Here is a 27,830-nt window from a genome sequence, read left to right on the forward strand (position 1 = left end):
TGCGCATTTGATTTGGCCGATTCTTCATACAATTTAAAATCGGGCACAACTATCGGCCAACTTAAAATCGGTGGTCTGCGCCTAGTCTAAACAGAGTATGGCGCGCACGCACACACAAAATTTGGGGGCAACTCCCCGCTAATCCCCGCTAAATTTTGTCAGTGTGTGAGTGCGCGCCGCATACGTATTGGCGCGCGCTCACATACAAACCGCGCTCGGTGCGTTTCTATGAAGATGACCTACTCATTTGTATTGACCGGCAGANGCGCTCACATACAAACCGCGCTCGGTGCGTTTCTATGAAGATGACCTACTCATTTGTATTGACCGGCAGACAGTGGTGACTGAGTTTGTTGCGGCGCTTCTTCTCAGCACTTGCCAAATGTTGGTCTCGAAGCGCTGGTAGGGTAAAAAGATTATGAGACATGTAGAGGCTCCTTAAGAGCAAAATGACGATTTGTAAGAACTATTTATTAGTCCAAACAAATAAAGAAATTTTGACTTTGACTTTGACTTTGACTTTATTTACACTGGTCTAAAGCAGCGACTTACTTAGCAGTGAGCTGCGAGGCCAGCTCCTCTCTCTCCGCAGCGACGGCTAACAACTGCCCGAGCAGCTTGAGCCCGTGGATCTTTTGGAACACGATCTTGTCACTTGAGTTCTGTGGGGAATACAATTCAGTTAGTCTTGGAACATAGAAGCACGGTAATACTATCTATACAGTATTCCAACTCGGCCATATTTTTGAAATAAATGTCAAAAGTCGCGCGGTACGTCACAGTATGACATCATGCGATAGGGCTGCCCACCTACATTACCCAGTTTAATTGCCTATTTAGAATTTCTATCTAGTTTTGTGATTGTAGTTTTTTATTTAGTTAGACAAACAAAATACTTTGTGAATGGAATATGTTAAAAATGTGTTTGTTTTGTGATTAGTAGATTGAATTTAGGAAAAACTACTTAAAGAAAAACTATTTTGAAACTTTAATAATCATAATAATCTGTTACTTTAATTTTGGGCGGGCGAAGTCGTGGGCAAAAGCTGGTTTAATACAATATAATTTTCATTTCAAATCAAACTGTCTGAAAATGTCAATTTGACTAGTTTTTGACCAATTTGACCGTAAATGACGGTCAATCAAATTCAATCAGTTTTGTCATTTTTAACACTTGGCCACCGACGTCCATTCGGTACATTCGCGACACCCCCGACTTTTGCATACCGAGCGCATACCGAGTTTTGAATTTCGAAAGAAAGTTCTCGTTTCGTCTGTTTATATGAAGTTACAATACTGTATGATATTATTACCGTGATAGAAGCGTTGTCTAACTCCATTATACAGGGTGGAATTTTGTAATGCCACCTGGAGGGAAAGTACTCTTAATATTGTAGATAGAAAAAAATTCTCAAAGAAAACATTCCTTCATTTTTGAAAAGAAATAGAACTGCATTCAAAGATTTCCAAAAATTTGCTTGCCACACCCGGGAATCGAACCAACTAAAATCTGTTAAAAATTACACCTTGTATTTTTATTGCATCGATTGTTACTCGTAAAGGTCAAGTATAAGGATAAAATCTCTCTAACAAACTTGATAAATCAAATGAAAGGAAATCCATAAAATCTTAAATTATTTTAATCATGTACAGAAAATTGTATAGTATGGTAGTGAATTTTCAAAAAAAATTCGAGACTATGAATACAGTTCTTTTTCTTTTCAAAAATAAAGGAATGTTTTCTTTCAGTAAAATTTTCTATCTGCAGTATTAAGAGTACTTTCCCTCTAGGTAGCATTACAAAATTCCACCCTGTATACCTTAGGGCTCTCGCCCACGGCGATGATGTCAGCATCGCTACTAACGCGCGTTAGTCGCATTAGCAACGCACTACAGAAGTGATGCCAACGCGCTACTAATATGTGCTACAGCAGCGCGACTGCATCGCTACAAAAAGTCGCCGTGGGCGAGGGCCCTTAACTTTTCTAAATAACTGCTACTTACGACACAATGGTATAGTAGATAGTTTGGAGAAGCATAATAAATTGCAAATTTGGATATTATTTTTTCATAAATATTTAAAAGAATAGGACATAACTCTCTACCAAGTGGTGACTGCATTTTTGTCACCATATTTGACTGTTTATAAAAATAAATTAATAAGGGAAAATGCATAAATAAAAATGGTTAATTCTTGGTATTCGAAAAACCGTTCTAGAAAAAGAAAAAAAACGATATCGAAGCAAATATACCATACATATTTGAATTTTCACTTACCCTATCAAACTTCTCCATAAGCCGATTGAGTTCATTCAACTGCCTCTCCAGCATCGGTACATCAATCACTATATTAGCCTTCCGCTCACTCTTATTGCTCGCTCGGCTCATATCGCTCAGCGAGCTACACACCGAGTTCGCTTTGCTCAGTTTAGGTTCCTTATTCTTTCGTTTCTTCTTCCCTCCATTGGAACATTCTGGAGGAACGACTTCAGTATTATTATTGTTTTCTGCTTCGCTTCTATTTTCAGGTTCGGGCGATTCTTTCTTTTTTTTTCTTTTCTTTTTCTCTTCTAGACCGTTCTGGTAGTCGCTGCGTTCGATGGAGTCGAGCAGAGGGTTGATTATGTTGGAGAGGGTGTGGATGGTTTTGTGCAGTTTGCCCGTCGTAGGGTATAATGGCTCGAACGGAACGATCGTGTGATCGGTGAATATGTCGTTTACGTTGCCACTGGAAAAAAGAAATTCATTAGGATAGGAAGTGATAAAAAATAACATACTATGTAGCAACCATAATGATCTAAATCTTCTATCTTCCACCTTGATAATAATACAAATATCTCAAGCACATAGTTGCGCTCACCAGTTGGCGCCACTGCAAGGCCGCCCTATGCCTTGTAGCTAATGGCCAAGATAGTAGCGTCAACCAGTACTTAAGCACAAATACAGTAGCCCTAATAGTTGATACAGAACAGACATACATATTTTCAAAGCTGTGGGAAACATTGTAGGTACCCCGAAAGTGTATGTATAAAAGGCCATGTATGTGGCATACACCGATTTAAACCTGTCCGAACTGACCTATTAAGAAGTTGGTCTAATCGTTTTTTATTTACAATTTTTTATCACTTAAAATTATTTGATACTAGCGTAACGATACGTTTTATCCGTTCTTAGTGAACACCTATGTATTAAAAGGAACGCCCATGCAAAATTTGAGACTCCTTGCACTTATCCTATAGTTTCTGGGATTTCGTGATGAGTGAGTTCAATTGCCGCCTTAGGCAGTTCGATTTTTTCACGTTATTTATAATTTTCAAATGAGTGAGTGAGTCAGTCAATCAGTGACCTTTCGCTTTTATAAATATAGATAGATTCTACTTACGAAGCCAGCAGTTTCTGCTTGACCTTCCTGGCCTTTTTCTTGATGGCTTTCTGCTTCTCTCGCTCCTTTCTCTCTTGTTCCAGCCTCTCTGCTTGCTCGGCTAGTTCCCTCTCTTCCTTTGTGCTTTGGTCTTGGCTTTCGGAGGTTGTCTGAAAGTTAACATACACATTATTACTGCAACTGGCAGCATATAGCAAGATCTACCAGATCTTCCACCTGAAAGATGGACCGACGACCTCAAAAGGTAGAAGGAAGGCACTGGATGGAAGCCGCTACCAACCAGGCGATGAGGAATTTGGAACATTGGGGGCGGCCTATGTTCAGCAGTGGACATCCTGTGGCTCAATTGATGATGATGATGATGATCAGATCCTGATCCCGTTTAAGTGTTGTTGCATAAATCGGTTAGTGTATCGATTAATAAATCTAGCGCTCACCTGTCTAGCGACCTGTATAGTAACTCTTGGCCTGTATAATCAATCATTCACCAACATAATAAGTCACAAGCGCGGGGGCATAATCGATATCGATTAATAAGTAATACTACATACGCTGGTATACGGTATACGTCACGAAGCGAGAGTTGAGACCACACCATACCACCTGTATTCTGCCACCTATGTCTTACAAATCGTGTGTCGTGGCACCTTTATTGTCACGACTAATGCTGAGCCAAGGGCTTTTTTGGCACAGAACACTCAGCCATTTTTATTTTTATTTAATTGTGTTCTATGTTTTTTTTTTGGTCATTTATGTATTAAAATTTAAAATTAATATTGTATTGTGTGCTAATTAAATTATGTTTTATTCTATTTCGATTTGATTACACTTACCGCCTGCCTAGGCCCAGTAGTGGCCTTCTCCCGGATGGCCTGTAGATGGGACTCCAACCGCTGCTGGCTCGCGTCCTGCTTGTCGCGGATGCGGGAGCGTAACGCGTCCGCTTCTAACTCCGCTGCCGCCGCTAATGCTGAGAGACGGGACTTTACGCCTTCCGCCTGTGGAAATAAGGGTCATATTTATATAAAAAAAAATACACAAATGGCTAAAGAGTTGCAGGAAAATATGAGCATTTCAACAACAAATACAATACAACTCAACTCAAAATTCACTGGAGAACGTTATCAGTCACACTATCCCGCTAGTGTCTCACACCTGCCCCGCCAGTATCCCACATTTATTTTGTCCCTAGGTATAGAATACTTGGGGGGCCAATGTCCCGGCCGGTTTACCTTCTCCTTAGCCAATCGATGGGGCTCATGCCTCTTGAGCTGGTCCAGCGTGTCTCGCCTGGCGTCCCGCAGCTTGCGGCGCTCCACTAGTGTTCCACAACCACCCCACTAGTATCCCACACCTGTCCCACCCGGCTCACGTTCTTAATGTCCCGTTCTTTACCTTCTCCTTAGCCAATCGATGGCGCTCATGCCTCTTGAGCTGGTCCAGCGTGTCCCGCCTGGCGTCCCGTAGCTTGCGGCGCTCCACTAGTGTCCCAAACCTGCCCCGCTAGTATCCCTATACCTCACACCTGCCCTGATGGTGACATATGAGGGCATCTGTCCCGCTACTCACCTTTTCTTTAGCCAAGCGATGGCGCTCATGCCTCTTGAGTTGGTCCAATGTGTCCCGCCTGGCGTCCCGCAGCTTGCGACGCTCCACTAGAGCCTCCACGCGGCGGCGGCGCGCTGCCTCTAAGGCCTCCCGTCGGGCGCCCACGGCGGCCTCGCGGGCTGCCTTTTGTTCCTGTGGAAGAACAAACAAAGTCATCAATCGTCAAAGAATCAAACGATCAAACGTCAATGAGGGCTATCGTTTTAGCGCTCACCAGTTAGCGCCACTGTAGAGTAAGGTCCTGTCACTTGCTAGCAGCGAAGACAGTGGCACCAACTGGTGAGCGTTACAGTGGTAGGAGGACTATAGCATTTGCACTCATCAAGATGGCGCCACTGTAGAGTAAGGTCCTGTCAATCGCCAGGGGTGCCAACTGTTAAGTATAAAAACGATAGCCCTCATTAATACTCAACTGTTCAGTGACCTGGTATAATATAATCAATGAGGGCTATTGTTTTTATACTTAACAGTTGGCACCCCTGGCAATTGACAGGACCTTACTCTACAGTGCCGCCATCTTGATGAGTGCAAATGCGATAGTCCTCCTACCACTTTAGCGCTCACAAGTTGGCGCCACTGTCTTCGCGACTAGCAAATGACAGGACCTTACTCTACAGTGGCGCCAACTGGTGAGCGCTAAAATGATAGCCCTCATTGCTCAAAATTCAATGACTTGTACACACACAACCATTGAAGATCAGGTCAAACTAAACGCAGACCGCTCTCTCGCGTCAAATCCGGCGCAGGCACTGGTCACTCGAAAGTTTAGTGACCTGTATTTCCAATCACTCACCACTCTAATGCACTGTATAATTAATCAATCACTCAGCTTAATGAACTCGAGGAAATCGTGGCATCTGTTCTCTGCTTATAGCTTAATGAATGCAATCTTGCGCAGTTATCACACACTGGATCACCGACCTGTATAGTCAATCACTCGAAGCTTTTTTTTCTTCGGCACTTTATGAGTTTTTGGTTAAAGTACCTACTAATGTGCTCACAGTTGATTGAACTTCGGAAATACTGAGCGCAAATGGCGTTTGATTGCAGTCTGCCAATGGATACAGTCTGCTACCAAACGTGAAATGCGAGAGATCAAACAATACATTTGCATGCTATGTTTTGTTGATCCCTTTGAGTTGATGGACTATTAAGCGATCTGTATTATCAATCGTGTATTATCCATTAATCACTCACCAACTTAGTGAGTCTCTCGCGCCGCATCTGTCGCAGGCGCATGGTACGACGTGAGCGGTACTGGTCACTCAATAGTTCAGTGACCTGTATAGTCAATCACTCACCACTATAAAGCCCTGTATAATTAATCACTCACCAGTTTAGTCAGTCTCTCACACCGCATCTGCCGCAGACGCGTGGTGTGCGAGCGACACTGGTAAAGAAAATCGTGTCGTCTGTTTTCAGCTTCAAGCTGCTTTATGACCGCGATCTCACACAGTAATCACCAATAATCACTAAACGGTTCGGTGACCTGTATAGTCACTCACTATTCTAATGCGCGGGGCATTATAATCATTCACTTGTCTAAAGCCCTGTATAATCAATCACCCACCAGCTTAGTGAGTCTCACATGCCTCATATATCGCAGGTGCGTGGTATGTGAGCGGTACTGTACTGGTCACCCAACAGTTTAGTGACCTGTATAGTCAATCACTCACCACTCTAAAGCCCTGTATAGTCAATCACTCACCAGCTTAGTAAGTCTCTCGCGCCGCATCTGTCGCAGGCGCGTGGTGTGCGAGCGACATTGGTCGAGGAAGTCGTGACGTCTGTTCTCAGCTTCAAGCTGCTTTATGAACGCAATCTCACGAAGTTATCACTCAACGGCCAGTGAGTCAATCACTCACCAATTTAGTCAATCTGTTACCAGTGCACCGACCTATACATATAGTCGATCCTTCACCACTATAATGCCCTGTATAGTCAATTACCTTTGTCTTAAGCCCTGTATAATCAATCACTCACCAGTTTAGTCAGTCTCTCGCGCCGCATCTGTCGCAGGCGCATGGTATGACGTGAGCGGTACTGGTCACTCAATAGTTCAGTGACCTGTATAGTCAATCACTCACCACTCTAAAGCCCTGTATATTACTAATATAAAAATGCAACTTATCTTTCACTAATAATTAATTTAATTAATTAATTATTTGTCGGCCGTTTGGTGTAGTAGTTCTAAAAGGGACTACTATGCCGAGAGGTCCCGGGTTCGATTCCCAGCCGGGCAGAAATTGAAATGATGAATTTTAATTTCTGTGATGGGTCTGGGTGTTACTAGTATAATATGTATGTATTTAAAACGTATATAATGTAGTATATCCGTTAAGCGAGCACCCATAACACAAGCATATTAATTGCTTACTATGGGGCTAGATAGCGTTATGTGTGAAATTGTTCAAAAATATTTATTATATTTATTATTATTATTAATTTAATACTCTTTACACTACTAATTTTTTGTATTATTTAATTTTACATCACTTAATACTTCCTTTTAATCTAGAATTTGTGGCCCGATGGCCTTTGTAAAGAACAAAAGGTAGACAAATAATTGAATTTAAAAACACATGCTAATATAATCATAATTATACCCTGAAAGTTTCACTTCAAACCGGTAACTCTAACACATACGAATTTCAACTCAAAATCTTGGGCTGATAGGACTATAACTATAAGTCCTATAAGAAGGACGGTCGGGTCGTAGTTAAAGAGGATCCAAAAAATCCGTGGGCGCTACGAGGCTATAATGCCCTGTATAGTCAATTACTTTTGTCTTAAGCCCTGTATAATCAATCACTCACCAGTTTAGTCAGTCTCTCGCGCCGCATCTGTCGCAGACGCATGGTATGTGAGCGGTACTGGTCACTCAATAGTTCAGTGACCTGTATAGTCAATCACTCACCACTCTAAAGCCCTATAGTCAATCACTCACCAGTTTAGTCAGTCTCTCGCACCGCATCTGTCGCAGGCGCATGGTATGACGTGAGCGGTACTGGTCACTCAATAGTTCAGTGACCTGTATAGTCAATCACTCACCACTCTAAAGCCCTGTATAGTCAATCACTCACCAGTTTAGTCAGTCTCTCGCACCGCATCTGTCGCAGGCGCATGGTATGTGAGCGGTACTGGTCACTCAATAGTTCAGTGACCTGTATAGTCAATCACTCACCACTCTAAAGCCCTGTATAGTCAATCACTCACCAGCTTAGTAAGTCTCTCGCGCCGCATCTGTCGCAGGTGCGTGGTGTGCGAGCGACATTGGTCGAGGAAGTCGTGACGTCTGTTCTCAGCTTCAAGCTGCTTTATGAACGCAATCTCACGAAGTTATCACTCAACGGCCAGTGAGTTAATCACTCACCAATTTAGTCAATCTGTTACCAGTGCACCGACCTATACATATAGTCGATCCTTCACCACTATAATGCCCTGTATAGTCAATTACTTTTGTCTTAAGCCCTGTATAATCAATCACTCACCAGTTTAGTCAGTCTCTCGCGCCGCATCTGTCGCAGACGCATGGTATGTGAGCGGTACTGGTCACTCAATAGTTCAGTGACCTGTATAGTCAATCACTCGCCACTCTAAAGCCCTGTATAGTCAATCACTCACCAGTTTAGTCAGTCTCTCGCGCCGCATCTGTCGCAGGCGCATGGTATGACGTGAGCGGTACTGGTCACTCAATAGTTCAGTGACCTGTATAGTCAATCACTCACCACTCTAAAGCCCTGTATAGTCAATCACTCACCAGTTTAGTCAGTCTCTCGCACCGCATCTGTCGCAGGCGCATGGTATGTGAGCGGTACTGGTCACTCAATAGTTCAGAGACCTGTATAGTCAATCACTCACCACTCTAAAGCCCTGTATAGTCAATCACTCACCAGCTTAGTGAGTCTCTCGCGCCGCATCTGTCGCAGACGCGTGGTGTGCGAGCGGCACTGGTCAAGGAAGTCGTGTCGTCTATTCTCTGCTTCAAGCTGCTTTATGAAAGCAATCTCACGCAGTTTCTCTTCTTCGTCGTGAGCTTTGCGGACTATATCCTATGGGGATACAAAAATAATTGTATGTAGATATGTTTAGGGGAACATTTTAAGGCCATTCACTAGCCTGTAACAGCGTATTACACTTGAAAGTTTTGACGAGTTTTGACACCTGGCAAGCGGAAGGTCGTGGGTTCGATTCCCCCCTTAGGCAGTTCGACTTTTTCAAGTAGTTTATTTAAAATTTAGTTTGAGAAGCGATTCTAATCGCTAAGAAATTTTAATTACTGTTTCATTAGGCCAGGATCAGGTAACCAGGTCAGGTATTTCTATCCCAGACCTGTGAGAGATAAGATCTAATAGGGTATGAGTGAGGAGTTAGGTTGAGGAGGCGGTTAAGTACTTAGAACCTGCCTACACAGAGTTGCAATGGTGGAAACCAGAGTTCCGTATATTTCAAGTCCAAAAGACCGAAGTCAGAGTAAATACAAATGAGTAGGTCATCTTCATAGAAACGCCCGAGCGCGGTTTGTATGTGAGCGCGCCAATACGTATGCGGCGCGCACGCACACACTGACAAAATTTAGCGGGGATTAGCGGTGAGGTGCGCGATGAAGATGACCTACACATTTGTATTTACTCTGCCGAAGTGGTGAAACAACCTAACTAAACTAAAAAAAGGTTCAAATAAAATGATGATATTGAAATACCTTCAAGTGCTGATCCCTGTTCTCTGTGGCTTTTTGAAGCCTTTTCTCCATTCTTAACCTCTTTTCTTCGATCAATTGGTTTTTGGCTACCTGTAATAAAAATGAAAAACATATTAATTTTAGATTTGATTTAAATCTTTTTACTCATGCATTTTTTTTTTTATCCACAACGAGAAAGCTCTTGGCTTGCATCTCATCTGATGGAAAGTGATGATCAGGCCCAAGGTGGAAGCGAGCTTCAGCCGGAATCCTCAACCACAGAAGAACTGGTTATCTTACCTCTAACTGCCTTAACTCTATCTTATTTCTGATATCATCAGAAACATAGCTGAAATACTCCACCACCTTTTTCATTCATCTTACCTTGACTTCTTCAACTCTAGCTAACAGCTGGTGAATTTTCTTAGCCCTCTCAGTTTGGTATTCCAACCGTTGACGTTCGGCACGCGCTTGCTTCGCTTGCAGCCTTAGCAATGCATCTTGGAGACTACTAAGTAGCTTTCTTATGATAAGCGAGTCTTTCTTCAATCAGTCACGGACACTATTAAAGACTTAGCTGAAATACTCCACCCCCTTTTTTGACATCTTACCTTTACTTCTTCAACTCTTGCCAACAGCTGGTGAATCTTCTTTCCCCTTTCAGCCTGGTACTCTAAACCTTCCTTCGCAGCCTTCGCATTGCATTTTGGGAATCTGCCACATCGCATTACTCTACACAAAATTTCTGTATGAACTTCACAACGACGCAAACTGTGTTGGAACTTGAACGTTTATTATGCTTGTTTGGCGTCAGTCTTAGAGGTTGCCTGGATGAAAAACTCCACCACCTTTTTCATCCATCTTACCTTGACTTCTTCAACTCTAGCTAACAGCTGGTGAATCTTCTTGGCTCGTGCAGTCTGATACTCTCATTTTTCCTTCGCAGCCTTCGCAATGTATCTTGGAGGCTGCCGCACCCCTTTCTCATGATAAGCGAGTATAGAGTATTATTTTTTTATACACAACGACGAAGCTATTGACCTGCATCTCGCCTGATGGAATGTGATGATCAGGCCGAAGGTGGAAGCGAGCTTCAGCCGAAATTCTCAAACACAGAGGAACTGGTTATCTTACCTCTACCATTATTAGAAATCTACCTCAAACACTCCACCACCTTTTTCATTAACCTTACCTTAACTTCCTCGATTCTAGCAAACAGCTAGTGTATCTCTCTGTCTGATACTTCAACCACTGGCGAAATCAATGCATCTTGGAGACTGCCACATCGCTTTTGTATGATAAGCAAGTCTTTCCTCAATCAGCCACGGACATCACCAGAAATCTAGCTCAAACACTCCACCACCTTTTTCATTAACCTTACCTTGACTTCTTCAACTCTAGCTAACAGCTGGTGAATCTTCTTGGCTCTCTCAGTCTGATATTCCAGTCTTTGACGCTCGGCGCGCGCTTGCTTCGCTTGCAGCCTTAGCAATGCATCTTGGAGACTACTAAGTAGCTTTCTTATGATAAGCGAGTCTTTCCTCAATCAGATACGGACACTATTAAAGACTTAGCTGAAATACTCCACCCCCTTTTTTGACATCTTACCTTTACTTCCTCAACCCTAGCCAACAGCTGGTGAATCTTCTTGGCTCGTGCAGTCTGACCTTCTTTCGCAACCTTCGCAATGTATCTTGGACGCTGCCACATCGCTTTCGTATGATAAGCGAGTCTTTCTTCAATCAGCTACGGTCATTTTTTTATCCACAGCGAGGAAGCTCTCGGCCTGCATCTCACCTGATGGAAAGTGTTAATCCCGCCGAAGGTAGAAGCAAGTTTCACTCAGAATCCCCAACCACAGAGGAACTGGTTATTTTACCTCTAACTGCCTCAACTCTATCTTATTTCTGACATCATCAGAAACCTAGCTGAAATACTCCAACACCTTTTTCATTCATCTTACCTTGACTTCTTCAACTCTAGCCAACAGCTGGTGAATCTTCTTTCCCCTTTCAGCCTGGTACTCTAAACCTTCCTTCGCAGCCTTCGCATTGCATTTTGGGAATCTGCCACATCGCATTACTCTACACAAAATTTCTGTATGAACTTCACAACGACGCAAAATGTGTTGGAACTTGAACGTTTATTATGCTTGTTTGGCGTCAGTCTTAGAGGTTGCCTGGATGAAAAACTCCACCACCTTTTTAATTAACCTTACCTTGACTTCTTCAACTCTTGCCAACAGCTGGTGAATCTTCTTGGCTCGTGCAGTCTGATACTCTAAACCTTCTTTCGCAGCCTTCGCAATGTATCTTGGAGGCTGTCGCACCCCTTTTTCATGATAAGCGAGTCTTTCTTCAATCACCTACGGACATTGTTTTATCCACAACGAGGAATCTCTTGGCCTGCATCTCACCTGATGGAAGTGTTGATCAGGCCGAAGGTGGAAACGAGTTTCACTCGGGATCCCCAACCACAGAAGAAATCTTACCTCTAACTGCCTCAACTCTATCTTATTTCTGACATCATCAGAAACCTAGCTGAAATACTCCACCACCTTTTTCATCCATCTTACCTTGACTTCTTCAACTCTAGCTAACAGCTGGTGAATCTTCTTGGCTCGTGCAGTCTGATACTCTCATTTTTCCTTCGCAGCCTTCGCAATGTATCTTGGAGGCTGCCGCACCCCTTTCTTATAATAAGTGAGTCTTTCTTCAATCAGCTACGGACAATTTTTTATCCACAACTAGGAGGCTCTTAGCCTGTATCTCACCTGATGGAAAGTGATGATCAGGCCCAAGGTGGAAGCGAGCTTCAGCCAGAATCCTCAACCACGGAGGAACTGGTTATTTTACCTCTAACTGCCTTACCTCTATCTTACTAACGTGCTTGCTTCGCTTACAGCCTTCGCAATGTATCTTGGAGGCTGCCACATCACTTTCGTATGTTAAGCGAGTCTTTCTTCAATCAGCTACGGACATTTTTTTATCCACAACGAGGAGGCTCTCGGACTGTATCTCACTTGATGAAAAATGTTGATCCCGCCGAAGGTAGAAGCAAGTTTCACTCGGAATCCCCAACCACAGAGGAACTGGTTATTTTACCTCTAACTGCCTCAACTCTATCTTATTTCTGACATCATCAGAAACCTAGCTGAAATACTCCACCACCTTTTTCATTAACCTTACCTTGACTTCTTCAACTCTAGCTAACAGCTGGTGAATCTTCTTGGCTCTCTCAGTCTGGTATTCCAGTCTTTGACGCTCGGCGCGCGCTTGCTTCGTTTGCGGCCTTCGCAATGCATCTTGGAGTCTACGACATCGCTTTCTTATGATAAGCGAGTCTTTCTTCAATCAGCTACGGAAGCCATTAGAGACTTAGCTGAAATACTCCACCCCCTTTTTTGACATCTTACCTTTACTTCCTCAACTCTAGGTAGCAACTGGTGAATCTTCTTTCCCCTTTCAGTCTGGTACTCTAAACCTTCCTTCGCAGCCTTCACATAGCATTTTGGGAATCTGCCACATCGCATTACTCTACACAAAATTTCTGTATGAACTTCACAACGATGCAAACTGTGTTGGAACTTGAATGTTTATTATGCTTGTTTGGCGTCAGTCTTAGAGGTTGCCTGGATGAAAAACTCCACCACCTTTTTAATTAACCTTACCTTGACTTCTTCAACTCTTGCCAACAGCTGGTGAATCTTCTTGGCTCGTGCAGTCTGATACTCTAAACCTTCTTTCGCAGCCTTCGCAATGTATCTTGGAGGCTGTCGCACCCCTTTTTCATGATAAGCGAGTCTTTCTTCAATCACCTACGGACATTGTTTTATCCACAACGAGGAATCTCTTGGCCTGCATCTCGCCTGATGGAATGTGATGATCAGGCCGAAGGTGGAAACGAGCTTCAGCCGGAATCCTCAACCACAGAGGAACTGGTTATTTTACCTCTAACTGCCTCAACTCTATCTTATTTCTTCAACTCTAGCCAACAGCTGGTGAATCTTCTTGGCTCGTTCAGTCTGGTATTCCAGTCTTTGACGCTCGGCTCGCGCTTGCTTAGCTTGCAGCCTTCGCAATGCATCCTGGAGACTACTAAGTAGCTTTCTTATGATAAGCGAGTCTTTCTTCAATCAGCTACGGACATTTTTTTATCCACAACGAGGAATCTCTTGGTCTGCATCTTACCTGATGGAAAGTGTTAATCCCGCCAAAGGTAGAAGCAAGTTTCACTCGGGATCCTCAACCACAGAGGAACTGGTTATTTTACCTCTAACTGCCCTAACTCTAATTTATTTCTGACTTCTTTAGAAAGCTAGCTGAAAAACTCCACCACCTTTTTCATTCATCTTACCTTAACTTCTTCAACTCTAGCCAACAGCTGGTGAATCTTCTTTCCCCTTTCAGCCTGGTACTCTAAACCTTCCTTCGCAGCCTTCGCATTGCATTTTGGGAATCTGCCACATCGCATTACTCTACACAAAATTTCTGTATGAACTTCACAACGACGCAAAATGTGTTGGAACTTGAATGTTTATTATGCTTGTTTGGCGTCAGTCTTAGAGGTTGCCTGGATGAAAAACTCCACCACCTTTTTAATTAACCTAACCTTGACTTCTTCAACTCTTGCCAACAGCTGGTGAATCTTCTTGGCTCGGCTCGTGCAGTCTGATACTCTAAACCTTCTTTCGCAACCTTCGCAATGTATCTTGAAGGCTGCCGCGCCCCTTTCTTATGATAAGCGAGTCTTTCTTCAATCTGCTACGGTCATTTTTTTATCTACAACGAGGAATCTCTTGGCCTGCATCTCACCTGATGGAAGTGTTGATCAGGCCGAAGGTGGAAACGAGCTTCAGTCGGAATTTTCCACCTCAGAGGAACTGGTTATTTTAGCTCTAACTGCCTCAACTCTATCTTATTTCTGACATCATCACAAACCTAGCTGAAATACTCCAACACCTTTTTCATTCATCTTACCTTAACTTCTTCAACTCTAGCCAACAGTTGGTGAATCTTCTTGGCTCTCTCAGTCTGGTATTCCAGTCTTTGACGCTCGGCTCGCGCTTGCTTCGCTTGCAGCCTTCGCAATGCATCTTGAAGGCTGCCACGCCGCTTGATGCCTTGGGATAGCTTCGCGTGGAGTTGTTGGGCACGACCTGGTTAACATGGTAAGGAGATTTTGAGTAGAGATTCAGAATACTAGCCTACTATACGAGGATTACGATTTATTTTGTAAGATTTTTCTAAGTGTAAAGTGTCTTAGGCCCAGAACACACGGTGAAACGCAATTGCAACGAAACTGCAACTTCTAGTTACTTTTGAGTTGCATCTAAGTTTCTGCCATAGATTCCGTTGAGAGACCACACATGACGCGACCAGTTTGAAACCGGTTTCAGTTTAGTGTCAATTAAAAACATCAAACTTTATCCTTTCAGTAGATAGATGACATGACATCAAAATGCAAGGGAGAGAAAAATTGGAGCGTAGAGTTCTATTAAGAACAGCTTGGTTAGACAGCGTTTAGGAAGTTGCGACATCTTCTCGTCGCCACAGAGTCTGAAGAGCAAGGTATTGCGTATAAAGCCTACCGGCTTAATAGATTGATGTCAATAAGGAAGTAGAAAGGTGCTGGATGCAAACCGAAACCGGTCAATCTGGAAATCATTGGGCTGGAAGACGTAGCGTGGGTAGGCTTCTTACTAGATGGACCGACGATCTAGTAAAGGTAGCGGGAAGAACCTGGATGCGGGCACCGCAGGACCGTTCATTATGGAAAACCTAGGCCTATATTCAGCAGTGGAGGTCCTGTGACTGAAATGATGATGATGATGATCCTCCACGTAGATATTATACCCTTCCTGGATATGTCTTGTCCACTTACCAGGGTCCCTTGCCACAAGCGCTTCCAAAGCGCCCAGCGTATCCACACGCTCAGCCCACGACATTCCGGCTAGGGCAGTCTCATACCGGTCTTCAAGACTTGCCACCAAGCGGCCGGTTACTTCATCAACGTGACAGGTTGTGTCTTCGCACAGGATCTCTGCGTCGGTCTAGATAGGAAAAAAAACAGTGAGCTATAGTCTGGTCTGTGAGCACGTAGAATTTTGTCTAATGAACCCAACCGTGTAATTATGTTGCTGTCGCACTCGCACACTCACTGCGGGCGCCCGTCGCACAGTCGCGACAGCAATATAATTACGCGCGAGCGATAAGGATGGGTAGCTTGGGGTCATTGGACAAAATTCTACGTGCTCACAGACCGAGCTTTAGCAAAGAAACATTTTAAGCAGACTCGCACACTCACTAACAGTTTTCTATAAGACCTGCGAGGTTACTATGAAAAATGTTATCCGAAGTTACGAACATTGCCATCACTCTCTCGCGAGCTAGCATGAGCCATAGTGACAGATAGACTCGAAACTACAACAGCGTTTCAGAGTAGACCTGCTGTTCGAAATACAGACAAGTCTGTCTCCCTATTACAGACTATTTGGTTATGTTGTTAAGAATTTAAATACTGATAGAAAATCAATGTCACACTGCCTCAATTCCTTCAGCTGACTATTTTGGTAAGCCTTCTTAAGACAGGCTTTATGAAATGCATAACTTTAGCTGGTTAAAGGTTTTTAAAAATAAGCTTCTACTTACCTCAGTATCGTCAGTTTCAGTATCCAAATCGATGTCAGAAACTTGCTGCAGCTCCAATATTTGTCTGTTCAACAAATCCTCTTCTTCACACAGCTTCCTTTGGTCGACCTCAGCCTGGAAATCTAAAGCCCAACCGAGTTTCTTCTCATTTTCCTCTATCTGTGACGTCATTTCAGCAATTTCGGACCTTTCCGAAGGGTCTGCCGATTCCAAAATGTCAGTGTGATTCAAGATCTGATCGTCGTCGTCGAAGTATTTAAACGTAGATCTGAACTCAGACCTCCACTTGTCAAAATCAAACGCCTCTTCGGTACTCTCCTGAGACCTAGAGAGACCTGTAGTAAGGCTTTCTAGGGAAGAGTGCAGCCTGTTTTTAGTCAAGTCTGAAGTCTCGTCATCATGGGTCTTTTCATCTTTGGATTTCTCGACTTTCTTAGTCAAAGCCTTGCTTCGAGAAGACTTAGATTTTAATCCAGTCACATCAGATTTCTGTCTGATCATAGCCGGGTCTTTAATTTTCGCCTCTGGAGTGACGCTCACGGCTACTTTCACAACTTTTTCCGGTTTAATTACAACCTGAGGTTGTTCGGATTTGGCGCGGTCTAGTTTGGCATTTTTAGGAGAATCTACAATTGGCTTCGTTTCCTGCTTAGGGGATTCTATCATGTTCAGTGTGGGGAGACTTGTGGTAGCTGAAGGCTGGTGGAACCTTTGAGCCCAGTGCGATTTCGATTGCTTCTTCGATTCGCGACTGAGACGCCTCGATTTGACCGTCAGCCAGCCTTCGTTATCGCTCTTATTGTTATCTACGTTAAGAACTTCAATCGAGTTCCCAACGTCATCAATCATCAGCATTTCATCTGGCACTAAAGTTTTGAGACTTTCACTAGATTCAATTCTAGTCATGTCGATTTGTGTGACGATTGTGTCGGAACTGCCGTATTCGTCGCAATCTTTGATTTTCTCCAAAGTAGGGTTGTTCTTATCTTTTTTAGTGTCACGGTCATCGACTTTTAGAGATATCGGCCTTGGAGGTCGCTTCTTTGTATCGATTTTGTTTTGACTAGATTTGTTATCACCTGACGCGAGTTGAACATTTTTGTTCAGGGGTTTTTTCGGCAAAGCATTTTTGTTTGTCGCAGTGGGCGAATCGAAAAGACTTTTTCGACCTGTCGTGAGGTTAAAGGGGTAACTGCATTTGTTGACTTGGTTCTTTTTTGGAAACTGTGCCCTTTGGGGTTTCGGGGCAACAGGCCGAATTTCGACAACAGTTTTGCTTCTGACCAATGTGGTTGTTTTAGTTGGTGTTTTCACTTCGGTTTTGGGGACAGTTACCGGCTTAGGTTTCGCAGCGGCTTGGGAGTAAGCTGGCCGCGTATTCATTTTAGTTTCACTTGATTTATCAGCTTCTTTTTTGGGCTCTTCTTTGCCATCTAAAGCACCGTTCTGCTCAGGAGTTTTCGATAATTTATCGGTTTCATTTGGCTCCAATTTGTTTATAGTAGAATCTTTTGGTGCTTTATCGTTATCAGCGACATGAGGCAGATCTTTTGACACATCACCGTTAGTGTTTTCGATTTTATTTTCTGTAATGAGGTTGGATTTTTCTGGTATTGCGTTTGTTAAATCAGATTTTTTTTCAGAATTACCTTCTTTAACTTTGAAATTTGCTTCTGCGTTGTTTACTTTAGCTATCTCTTCAATTTTGACTGTAACTTTTGAATTCTTTGCTTCAACCGTCTTTTCAGTTTTGACCGTCACTTCAGTATCATTTACTGTATTAGCTTTTCCTTTCACAACCACCTCAGCATCATTTGACTTCGCTGATTTTTCAACACTGACATTCACTCCAGCTTCACTTACTTCATCTGTTTCTAAAACTTTTTTAAGTTTTTTTTCAGCGTCATTGGTTTTAGTTGCTTTTTCAACTTTAGGAGTAATTTCAGCGTTTTTTTCAACTTTATTAGGCATTTTAACGCCATTCTCGTCAGCTGTTTCTTGAACTTCAACAATCATTTTAGCATCACTTGCTTCATCTGTATTACTCACTTTGGCAACTGACTCTGATGTGTCAGTGTCATTTGATTCAGTAGTTTCTTCAACATTGTCACTTTCGAGTATTTGTGACAACTTTTCGATATTTTCCGGTATATCTGGAGTCTTTGCGTCAAGAGATTTTGTCGAACTTTCGTTAGAGATATCACCAAAGTTATCTTCTGACTTTGTCGGAGATTCTGAAGAACTTACAGATTTATCATCTACCATCATTAATTTTTCTTCTGCATCTATTGTAAGATTGCTATCCAGCTTAATTGTTTCAATATTATTTGAAATTACATCTTCGTTTGGTTTTTCAGTTTCTTTGTCATGGTTAAGCATGTTATCGTTTTTAATTTTATTCTCGATGAGCTGCTTCGCCAAGAATTCATTCTCCATTGCCTCCAATTTGGCAGTTATCTCTCTCGCTTGGTTGATCTGAGAAGATGACTCGACAGATGATTTACGTGAGCCTTTAGCCGAATTCACTGGACTTTCTTGATTTGTCAAAGCCCGCTTCGGCGATTTGATAACCACTTGTTTGGGGCTAGCGTTCGGGCATTCTTTGGCTTTGCCTATTTCAACAACAGGTGTTACATTTGTCGCTTGTTTTGCTTCATCCTTCTCAGCTTTTTTAGAGTCATGGTTTTCTTTTATTTCTTTCTCAGTAATATCAGACAACCTAGACGATTCCTTAGTCAAATTTGGCTCCGGCTTGGCCGTGACTTTGGAAGCTGCTATTTTGCTGCTGAAAAATTCAATATTCGCTTTCGGACTAGTACTGGAATGCCCTGAAGATATCCTGGGACTGATCTTCCCGCTGCCTGGACTGGCTTTGCCTGTTAGGTTGGGGCTGTTCTTGCCACTGGGTGTGTTATGTCCAGAGAGGCAAGGGCTATTTTTGCCTGACACTGAGGGTGAGCTCTTGACGGAATGGGTCCGCCTGGACTCGGGTCGTACAAAATCAGTCTTTCTAATCTCCCATGCTAAGCTCTGCGGCCGTTGCGGCGGCGGCGTATTGTCGTACTCCCACTTCAGCCTGAACCATTCACCTAATGCTTTAAAGTCGCGGGTGTAGTTCTCTAGTACTAGTATAACTTCTTGGCACTCGTTCAAATTCTCGTGGGCTTCAACTGTGTTGTAGATTTCGCCGATCTGGAATTGAATAAATTGTTTTACGAGTTAAGCACATAATGATATTATGATAAGGTTGTGACTTGTGTTGTGAGTCTTGTGACTATGGTTTACGGTTTACCAATACAAACTTCTTTGTTTTTTCTTTAAAGTTACAAGAAACACCTGAATGCGAGCAGCGCAGTGTGGAAATCATTGGGCCTTTGTAAAGCATTGAACATCTTTTGGTTGGACCATCCTTGGACCATGCTTTGTCAAGAAAGATAGATAAAGCTGCTTATGGAAAATATACTATAGCAGCGGTTGGGAACAACGGCCCACGGGCAGCGTTCGTCTTACTTGCGGCCCGTGAATGTTTTGTTTATAATGTACCTAAATAAATTATGAATATCAAAATACCTGTGGGGTCTAGACAAAGTGCACATAATAATCGCAAACCACTCGAAAAATCGTCGAAAGGCCTTCTTTGCATGGAATTTTGACGGATTCGATTTTCGATTCGATCAAAAAGTGCAACTTGTCTAGGGGGGGCTGGATTGATTAATAAGAAGCTTGCCTCGTAAGAACGCAACGCAAGTGCGGTAACTTGTGCCCGCCTGCCTAAAGGTTGCCGACCGCTGGATTATAGCAAAATAACTTACAGCTCTCTGCAGGTCTCCAAACAGCAGCGCCCAGTACCGGGCCCGTAACTCGGACCGCTTGTCCCGGCCTGCCGAGGCGGAGCGGCGGGCCGGTCGCGGGGCCACGCGCCGCACCGCCGGCCCGCCGAGGCAGCGCGGCGGCTTGCGCGATAACCGCGCTGTGGGTAGATGAAAAATTATATTTACAAATAACTTTTTAAAAAAATAAAACCGACTTCAAATGCGTGAACACAAAAAAAAAACTAAAAATTAAAAATATTGCGTATAAAAAAGTTCATCCCCAATTTTCCACACTTGGGGGTGAAATATTTTCTTCAAATTCGCATGAAACCACCCTTTTGATAATACCTATTCAACAAAAAAATAATCGTTCAAATTGATTAATAATCGGCGGAGATATTGCGTATAAAAAAGTTCATCCCCAATTTTCCACCATTGGGGGTTGTTTTTTCTATTATTAAATTTAAATGGGACCACCCTTGAAGTATTACCTATACGCCGAAAAAAGATTTGTTCAAATCGGTTCATAATTGGCGGAGTTATCGCGTAACAAACATAGAAAAAAAAAAACATACGGGTCGAATTGAGAACCTCCTCCTTTTTTGAAGTCGGTTGAAAAAAAGTATTTAAGTATGTTTATATCCGTTGTCTAATCTAATGCCTGGTCCGTGAGCACGTAGAATCCCGTCCAATGACCCCAAGCTGCCCAGTGCCCATCCTTGTCGCTCGCACGTAATTATGTTGCTGTCGCGCTCGCACACTCACTGCGGGCGCGCGTCGCACAGTCGCGACAGCAATATAATTACGCGCGAGCGATAAGGATGGGTAGCTTGGGGTCATTGGACGGGATTCTACGTGCTCACGGACCAGGCTTTAGTACCCATAGTACAAGCTTTGCTTAGTTTGGGACTAGAAGCGCAGTGTAAAATGTCCAAAGATATTTTATTTAAAAATGGATGGTGAGGGTACATTTACATTAGTAGACAGCAGCAGATAGCACATCCAATTTATCAGACCATACATAATTTTCTATTTATTTACCTATATCATCTGGACTCAAGACATTACTCATGAACATGTAGGTAAATGCATTTCCATTTTCATGAATATTATCCAATAAATATAGAGAAACGTGAATTCCAGGCGTTGCACAGACAGTTTTCTAGGACTACATTATTATCAGATCTGCCTACGTACTGTGTGTAACTTTTGACTCAAACGACAAAGAGAACTCTGAATAAAATATTAAAAGTATTTTAGTGACTACACACAACTAAATAATGCATTCTCTTTTCGATCTCCCCATTGAAATCGACACCCTAATATCATAGCAATAAGACTGCAAAATATTAGCAACTAAAATGATCAACAGTCACACAAAATTTCGATAACGCGACCCACCGAAAGGTTGAGACAGTAAAACTACAAGTACTTTTCAAGAACTTACGCTCAAATCGTCGCATGATGATCTACAATTCACATAAATCTTTTCTACATCATGTACGTTCAATTCAAGGATCATTAAACCCGGTCTGTACTGTGACCAGCAAAAGTGGAACTGAAAAAATATTCCAAGACAAATGCAACATGTTTCATGAAAGAATATCGGTAAACAGTTATATTTACGCTCCGCCAGGTCGCCGGTATCGATTCTGATGTCTAAAATCAATCAGACCAGACCTAGATATCACTTAGTGACTATTACAGAATCGTTCAGTAGACTCGTAACGTTACATACTTATGCAAATATTAGCTAGTAAGTAATTTGAGTGTAGGATATTTATAAAGACGCTCTGCAAATTTAATCTTCGTAGTTCTGACATGAGGGTGGCACTATATGTAGAGTAATTATTTATTAATTTATTATACTTAGATTTTATTAACTTCCTGTGCTATCATGAGTATTTTGGGTTGGGTTGAAATCTGTGTGATCAGTGTCCCAAAAATTTCAAGCAAACTGAGAGCTACATAATCTTATTAAGTTCAAGAGTTATTCGAATCCTAAATATACAAGACCTCGTATGAAACAATTTTCTCAGAATCAGTATCAGTAATCCAGTTAACCACAAGCTAAATCAACATTGCATTCTCTGGAAGCAACGCCACGTAAGAATAGCGAGTCACTGACTAAAGACATTCTGAATGCTCAAATCGTAAGAATCACTTTAAAATTTCGAGAGACCTATCTTTCTGGTCAATAGTTCAGTGATAAGTGCAATCGCCCAAAAAAAAAGTTGCGAATTCAGGTTCGAATCCCAACAAATTCAGAGGCGGTTGTTTTCCATACATGAGCTTTTCCCGCAATAGTTTTTAGTTCTATGGGCAACGTAGATACATAAATAATAAAAAAAAGGTATACAATAGGTAGTAAATAAATCCGATTTACATATTGCTATCGTGTATCGTATCGTGGCGAAGATCTTCAAAGCCCGTACATTAAAGCTTCTCGAGCAATCGATTCGATTACGAATCACTCGAGTTACTCTGTCTGCGACCTGGCCAGGTCATCTGGGCTAGAGGGCATTAATCGATTGCAATCGTACCCTTCAGTACCTCTAGCATAACTTTAAGCTGCATGAACAACTTTCGTCTTCGAATCGTTTGCGTACTCGATAAAATTCGATACTCAACCTTCGAAGTAAACGATAACGTGACAATTTTGATTCTCAAAATAAGTTTCGTGCAATTATTACTCATACTAAGTTCACTTTACGACACGTTCACAAGGGCGCTGTTGTAGTTTTCGTACTAAATCTTTTGATGGCGATTCGAGTACGCAAACGATTTGAACTCGAAAGTTTTTCGTGCTAGCCGTACTGAACACTGTTACAACTTCTATTGTACTAATAATAACAGCTTAGACGGATCGATAGGCCTTCCAGACAATCCCACTTAATAATTTACAAACTACGGCAGTGCACTTAGTACGTAAACCTTCAGCTAAATGCAGACCTTACGCTCTCCACAGTAAACGCTAGAATCCAAAGACAATCAAGGTTGATGTGCCCTTGACCGCTTGTAATTTGCCTTTTTAGATAAGAAATTATGGTTCGGAATCCTTGAGACAGTGACGTCATTATTGGAAAACATTTCCATGGCGCCGATTCAAATCTTCTTATTAAGTAACGAAAATAACATATTTCATCAGACTCGACTCAAGGGCGTCAAAAAGGTTGAATGGAAATATTTCGTTATAAATAGAGACGTCCACCCACACACGACCAGATCACGCCTTTTGTCTGAAAAGCTTTTTCTTAGGACAAAGTGGGAAAACTTTTAGAATAATGCTATGGAAATATAATATTTTCCACTTTCAACCCTTGGGAAGCACTACAAAGTAATACAATAGAAGAAACTTAGCCACGAAAACGTATAAAATTCAAAAAAGGCTTTGTCATACCATTTGTCTACACTAATATTATAAAGAGGAAAACTTTGTTTGTTTGTTTGTTTGGTTGTAATGAATAGGCTCAAAAACTACTGGACCGTTTTTAAAAATTCTTTCACCATTCGAAAGCTACATTATCCACGAGTAACATAGGTTAAATTTTATTTTGGAAAAAAATAGGGTTCCGTAAAATATGTAGATGATGTAGTCCACGCGCGCGAAGCCGCGGGCGGAAAGCTAGTCTACTATATAAAAATAAGTCGGGTTTTCCTCCCTGACCCTATAACTCCAGAACGCACGAACCGATTTCCCACGGTTTTGCATTCGTTGGAAAGGTCTCGGGCTCCGTGAGGTTTATAGCAAAGAAAATTCGGGAAAAGGGGGTAAAACGGGATCCACGCGTACGAAGTCGCGGGCGGCCGCTAGTTTCTTCTAAAATATTTTGATGTGTGTAAGGTAAACGTAAGTTGTGTATCTACTATTTATAGTACGGCGGGCGCTAATGGGATAAACCAGCTCATTATCAGGGTTCGAAAATATCCGATATTTATTATAAATATCAAAATATCGGATATTTATGATATATATCCGATATATATCAACTTTGATATACAACGTGTCCCAAAATTCAAGGATAAGCCGGCGCCGCAGTGGGGACATAGTCATGACTACATTAGGAAAAATAAGAAAAAAAATCCATCTCAATTATTTTTTAAGTTACACAATAAATTATGAAATTCGTTGAAAATTGACACCCCTTATGATATTTTACATTACCACGACTACAATTTTTCAAATACTTCAGTTTTTTTATTTGTATCGGCAACTTAANGGTGAAATTCCTAAAAAAGTTAATTTAAAAGTAGCCGCCTGGCATTGAACGTGTTATGGGGGCTGAAAATATAGGAAATGACCCATTCTATCCGCCAAATCATTTTGGCACACGATGCGCCAAACACCCTGTATATCATCAAAACCGGCTTGATATATATCGGATATATATCCGATATATATCTTGATATATATCCCTTGATATATATCCTCGAACCCTGCTCATTATAACTTGAAACTTAAGTTCTTATGAAAAATCGGCGCAGCACAGTTTATGAATTATATGAGCACTGTCAAATATTGTCAATAGACAATGTTCAGTTTAATCTAGACAATGCACAATGTAACATTCGATCCTCATCCCAGATTATTATTGCTTTGCTACATCCCAAAATTACGTCGTAGCTACCTAAGAAATAAGATCCCAATTTTGAATGGTAGACCTTATTCGCCACCGTTATATGACGACCACATAGCCTGGTGGTTGGGACCAGGGATGTTATGGATATCCGTAACCGTAACCGAAACTTTCGGATATCCGAAATAAAAAAATATCCAAAACCGTAACCGAATCAAAAGTTTCGGATAGTTTCGAATGTAGGCAGTTTAAATTGTTTTTTGTATAGCATTATATGTAAAGGCATAACAGCCTGATTTACCTTTATAATGCCATCTAGCATAAATTTTTATTTTTTTATTACTTTTTATTCGATGTAAAATGTGCAGCCATGAATTAACTCTGTGTTGGACAACTATTGCAAATTGAATTCTAAAGCACAGATATCCGTAACCGTAACCGAAACTTTCGAATATCCGAAATAAAAAAATATCCGTAACCGAAACAGGTATAATATTATTCCTGTAACCGTATCCATAACCGAAACTACATATATCCATTACATCCCTAGTTGGGACTACTAAGAGCGCTTTCACATTAGGGCGTTAGTAGCGCGGCAGCAGCGCGGCAGCGGCGTTTTTATAGTGTGAAGGCATGCATCCGCTGTCGCCTGTCACATAGTATGAAATATTCGGAAGCGCGTCTATCGCGCGTTTGTCGCGCTGGTTAATCGCCTAAATGTGAAAGCGCTCTAATACGCCAGAGATTCGATGCCCGCGCAATCCAAAAGTATTTTATGTATTAATTTACGAATTTATCTACTTCCCTCTACACTAAACCACTTGCAAGTCAGCATACACGCACAATTGTATGCATCAGCGCATACGCACTTGACGGCTCATCAAACGGAATTTAGAATTCTTTGCAATGACAGTATGTCTGATCTAAAGACCAAGCGAGAGCGCGCCCGACTCGATAATCAAGGCGACGCTATTTTGGATCGACAAATTATAATTTTGCTGTTAACACCCTTAGGTTAAATTATTACAAAGAAATTGAATATATTCAAAAAGGCAATTACATACACAGAAGGCAAACTGTCACCCTTAAATTATTCCTGAGGAATATAGGTACTTGAGACTCTTCCCAAAGTCTAAATGGAACAAAAACAGAGGGTAGAAAAAAGTATTTATTTTTTAACACCTATCACCAAAATGTAAACTTTTCTCTATTAAAATAAGTTGGAACTGTCACCAGAATTGACACATTGAATAATTTTGCACACATTTAAATTGATGTATGAAATCTTAAGAAAATCTAACTCTAAGGTCATATTTTTATCGATCAGGTTATCTACCTTCATTAATGTTTAAAAAAGCATTATATTTCATACCCACTGGTTTCTTAAATAAGAATTATCTTGAAACACATAAATACATTCATTTATTCTCAATTAAATAGCTCTTTTTAGTTTTTATACATCCCAACATAACCATTCTTCGGGAAAATAAAATAGGCAAGGCAAGTGCTGGGAAGAGGCAGCTCAAGAGAATTACCACATAAAAGCAACACTTGCATTACATTTATAAGAAGAGAGGATTATTTTTGATAAGACTAGTTTTATAAGATGGTTGCTATGCCATCTCAGCATAGATAAATCAGCATCATAAATCTAACCCAGCCTAGCGTGAAATGGTGCAAATTTTCACTTTCAAAAGCGGAATTTCAATTACTACTAGAGCAGATTTATCACATGATCTTTTTCATAAATTAAAATTACAGTACAGTATTTCTGCATGGTTCAGTACTCAAGCAATTATCAAAATTAAATAGCAAGGAAGATCAAAAATATATTTCAAGTTGACAATGTTGTTTAATAGAAGTTTATTCAATGTAAATTTGAATAGGGCCACATGATGATATTTGAAATGTAAATACAAGCAAGTGTAACACACACAAACTTACTACTGCGTACTAATAAGAATTCAAAAGGGACAACTTTTACCTAAATTGTGTGAAACCACCCACATGGATGGCAATATTATTTGAAGTATTTGAAGGTCACTGGGATGAATAACCAAGTAAATAAAAAAATGATTATAATTACTTCGCCTTATAGCAAGCGCAGGCTGTCTTTACTGATCAACAAACATTCACCGCCCACGATGTTGGGCAAAAGATCGTCGCTTCGCTCGAGATAAAAACTAGTTACCTGGTGTATCAACGGCCACGTGGAAAGCTACCAGGTTCCTGGCTTCCCGGCCTTCCTCCTGCACAAGTTGTCTCACTTCTTCCATTTCGAATCAACGAAAAACACGGGGTTTTTGAACAAAACAAAAGACAAGAAATGAACTCATCACTCCGGTATTTAATAGAGTTTCAGCCGCCCGAAACATTCATAATATGGCGCAAATTAATCAACGATACTAAAATAGAACTTAAAAAGCAAAATTGGTACGGTAAAAGCAATTTATTGCGAAAAATAAATTGATGGATATTTTCATAACAATCCGCTTTTGACAGATCCGTTTACTTTTGTTGCAATGGTTAAAAATTCTACAATTAGTAGTTTTTTCCTATACAAAGTTCAAAAAAATTTATTTGACTATTATAATAATGAAATCAACGTTGTCTTGTTTAGTGATAAACAGGAGGAATAGTTCTAAAAAGAAATTTCTTTCCTAATTCCTTGATGGCACAAATGCTTAAAATTCCTGCTTTATTTTAGACCAAGAAAGAAGATTAGTAGAAATACAATTTAATTGTACTTATCCTTCAAATAAAAATGTTTTCTTTTATAGGTGAATGAATTCTAAATTCTAATATGAATTAAAGCCCGGAGCCCTCAGCATCTCTTTAGTCTTCAGCCCAAACTAATAATAAATAAAATAATATCCTTGGACATTTTACACTGCGCCGCGCCGCTAGTCCCAAACTAAGCAAATTAACTTGTATGTACTATGGAATGGTGCTAGACAACGGATAAAAATACTTAATTTTTTTTCAACCGACTTCAAAAAAAGGAGGAGGTTCTCAATTCGACCCGTATGTTTTTTTTTTTTTTTTTTTTTTTTTTTTTCCTTTGTTTGTTACGCGATAGCTCCGCCAATTATGAACCGATTTTCAAAATTCTTTTTTTGT

General features: G+C 41.3%; 1 protein-coding gene across 1 annotated transcript in view; it reads right to left on the reverse strand.

Annotated features, from left to right (window-relative positions):
- The window catches only part of ssp3 (short spindle 3), an 89,863-nt gene extending 62,649 nt beyond the window's left edge, over positions 1-27,214 (reverse strand). The window contains exons 1-12 of the mRNA XM_028300160.1: positions 26,902-27,214; positions 20,134-20,291; positions 16,322-19,513; positions 15,555-15,723; positions 14,651-14,829; positions 9,693-9,782; positions 8,884-9,042; positions 4,952-5,122; positions 4,216-4,380; positions 3,383-3,531; positions 2,278-2,728; positions 553-662 (exon numbers count right to left, since the gene is read on the reverse strand). Of these exons, the coding sequence (XP_028155961.1) occupies positions 553-662; positions 2,278-2,728; positions 3,383-3,531; positions 4,216-4,380; positions 4,952-5,122; positions 8,884-9,042; positions 9,693-9,782; positions 14,651-14,829; positions 15,555-15,723; positions 16,322-19,513; positions 20,134-20,291; positions 26,902-26,986 (5,078 nt within the window). The 5' untranslated portion in view covers positions 26,987-27,214. The remainder of the gene's footprint in view (positions 1-552; positions 663-2,277; positions 2,729-3,382; positions 3,532-4,215; positions 4,381-4,951; positions 5,123-8,883; positions 9,043-9,692; positions 9,783-14,650; positions 14,830-15,554; positions 15,724-16,321; positions 19,514-20,133; positions 20,292-26,901) is intronic.
- Between the last annotated feature and the right edge of the window lie 616 nt (positions 27,215-27,830).

This window comes from Ostrinia furnacalis, unplaced genomic scaffold, assembly GCF_004193835.3.
Source record: "Ostrinia furnacalis isolate ACB-3 unplaced genomic scaffold, ASM419383v2 OfSCF0696, whole genome shotgun sequence".
In the NCBI taxonomy this organism is placed as follows: Eukaryota; Metazoa; Arthropoda; class Insecta; order Lepidoptera; family Crambidae; genus Ostrinia; species Ostrinia furnacalis.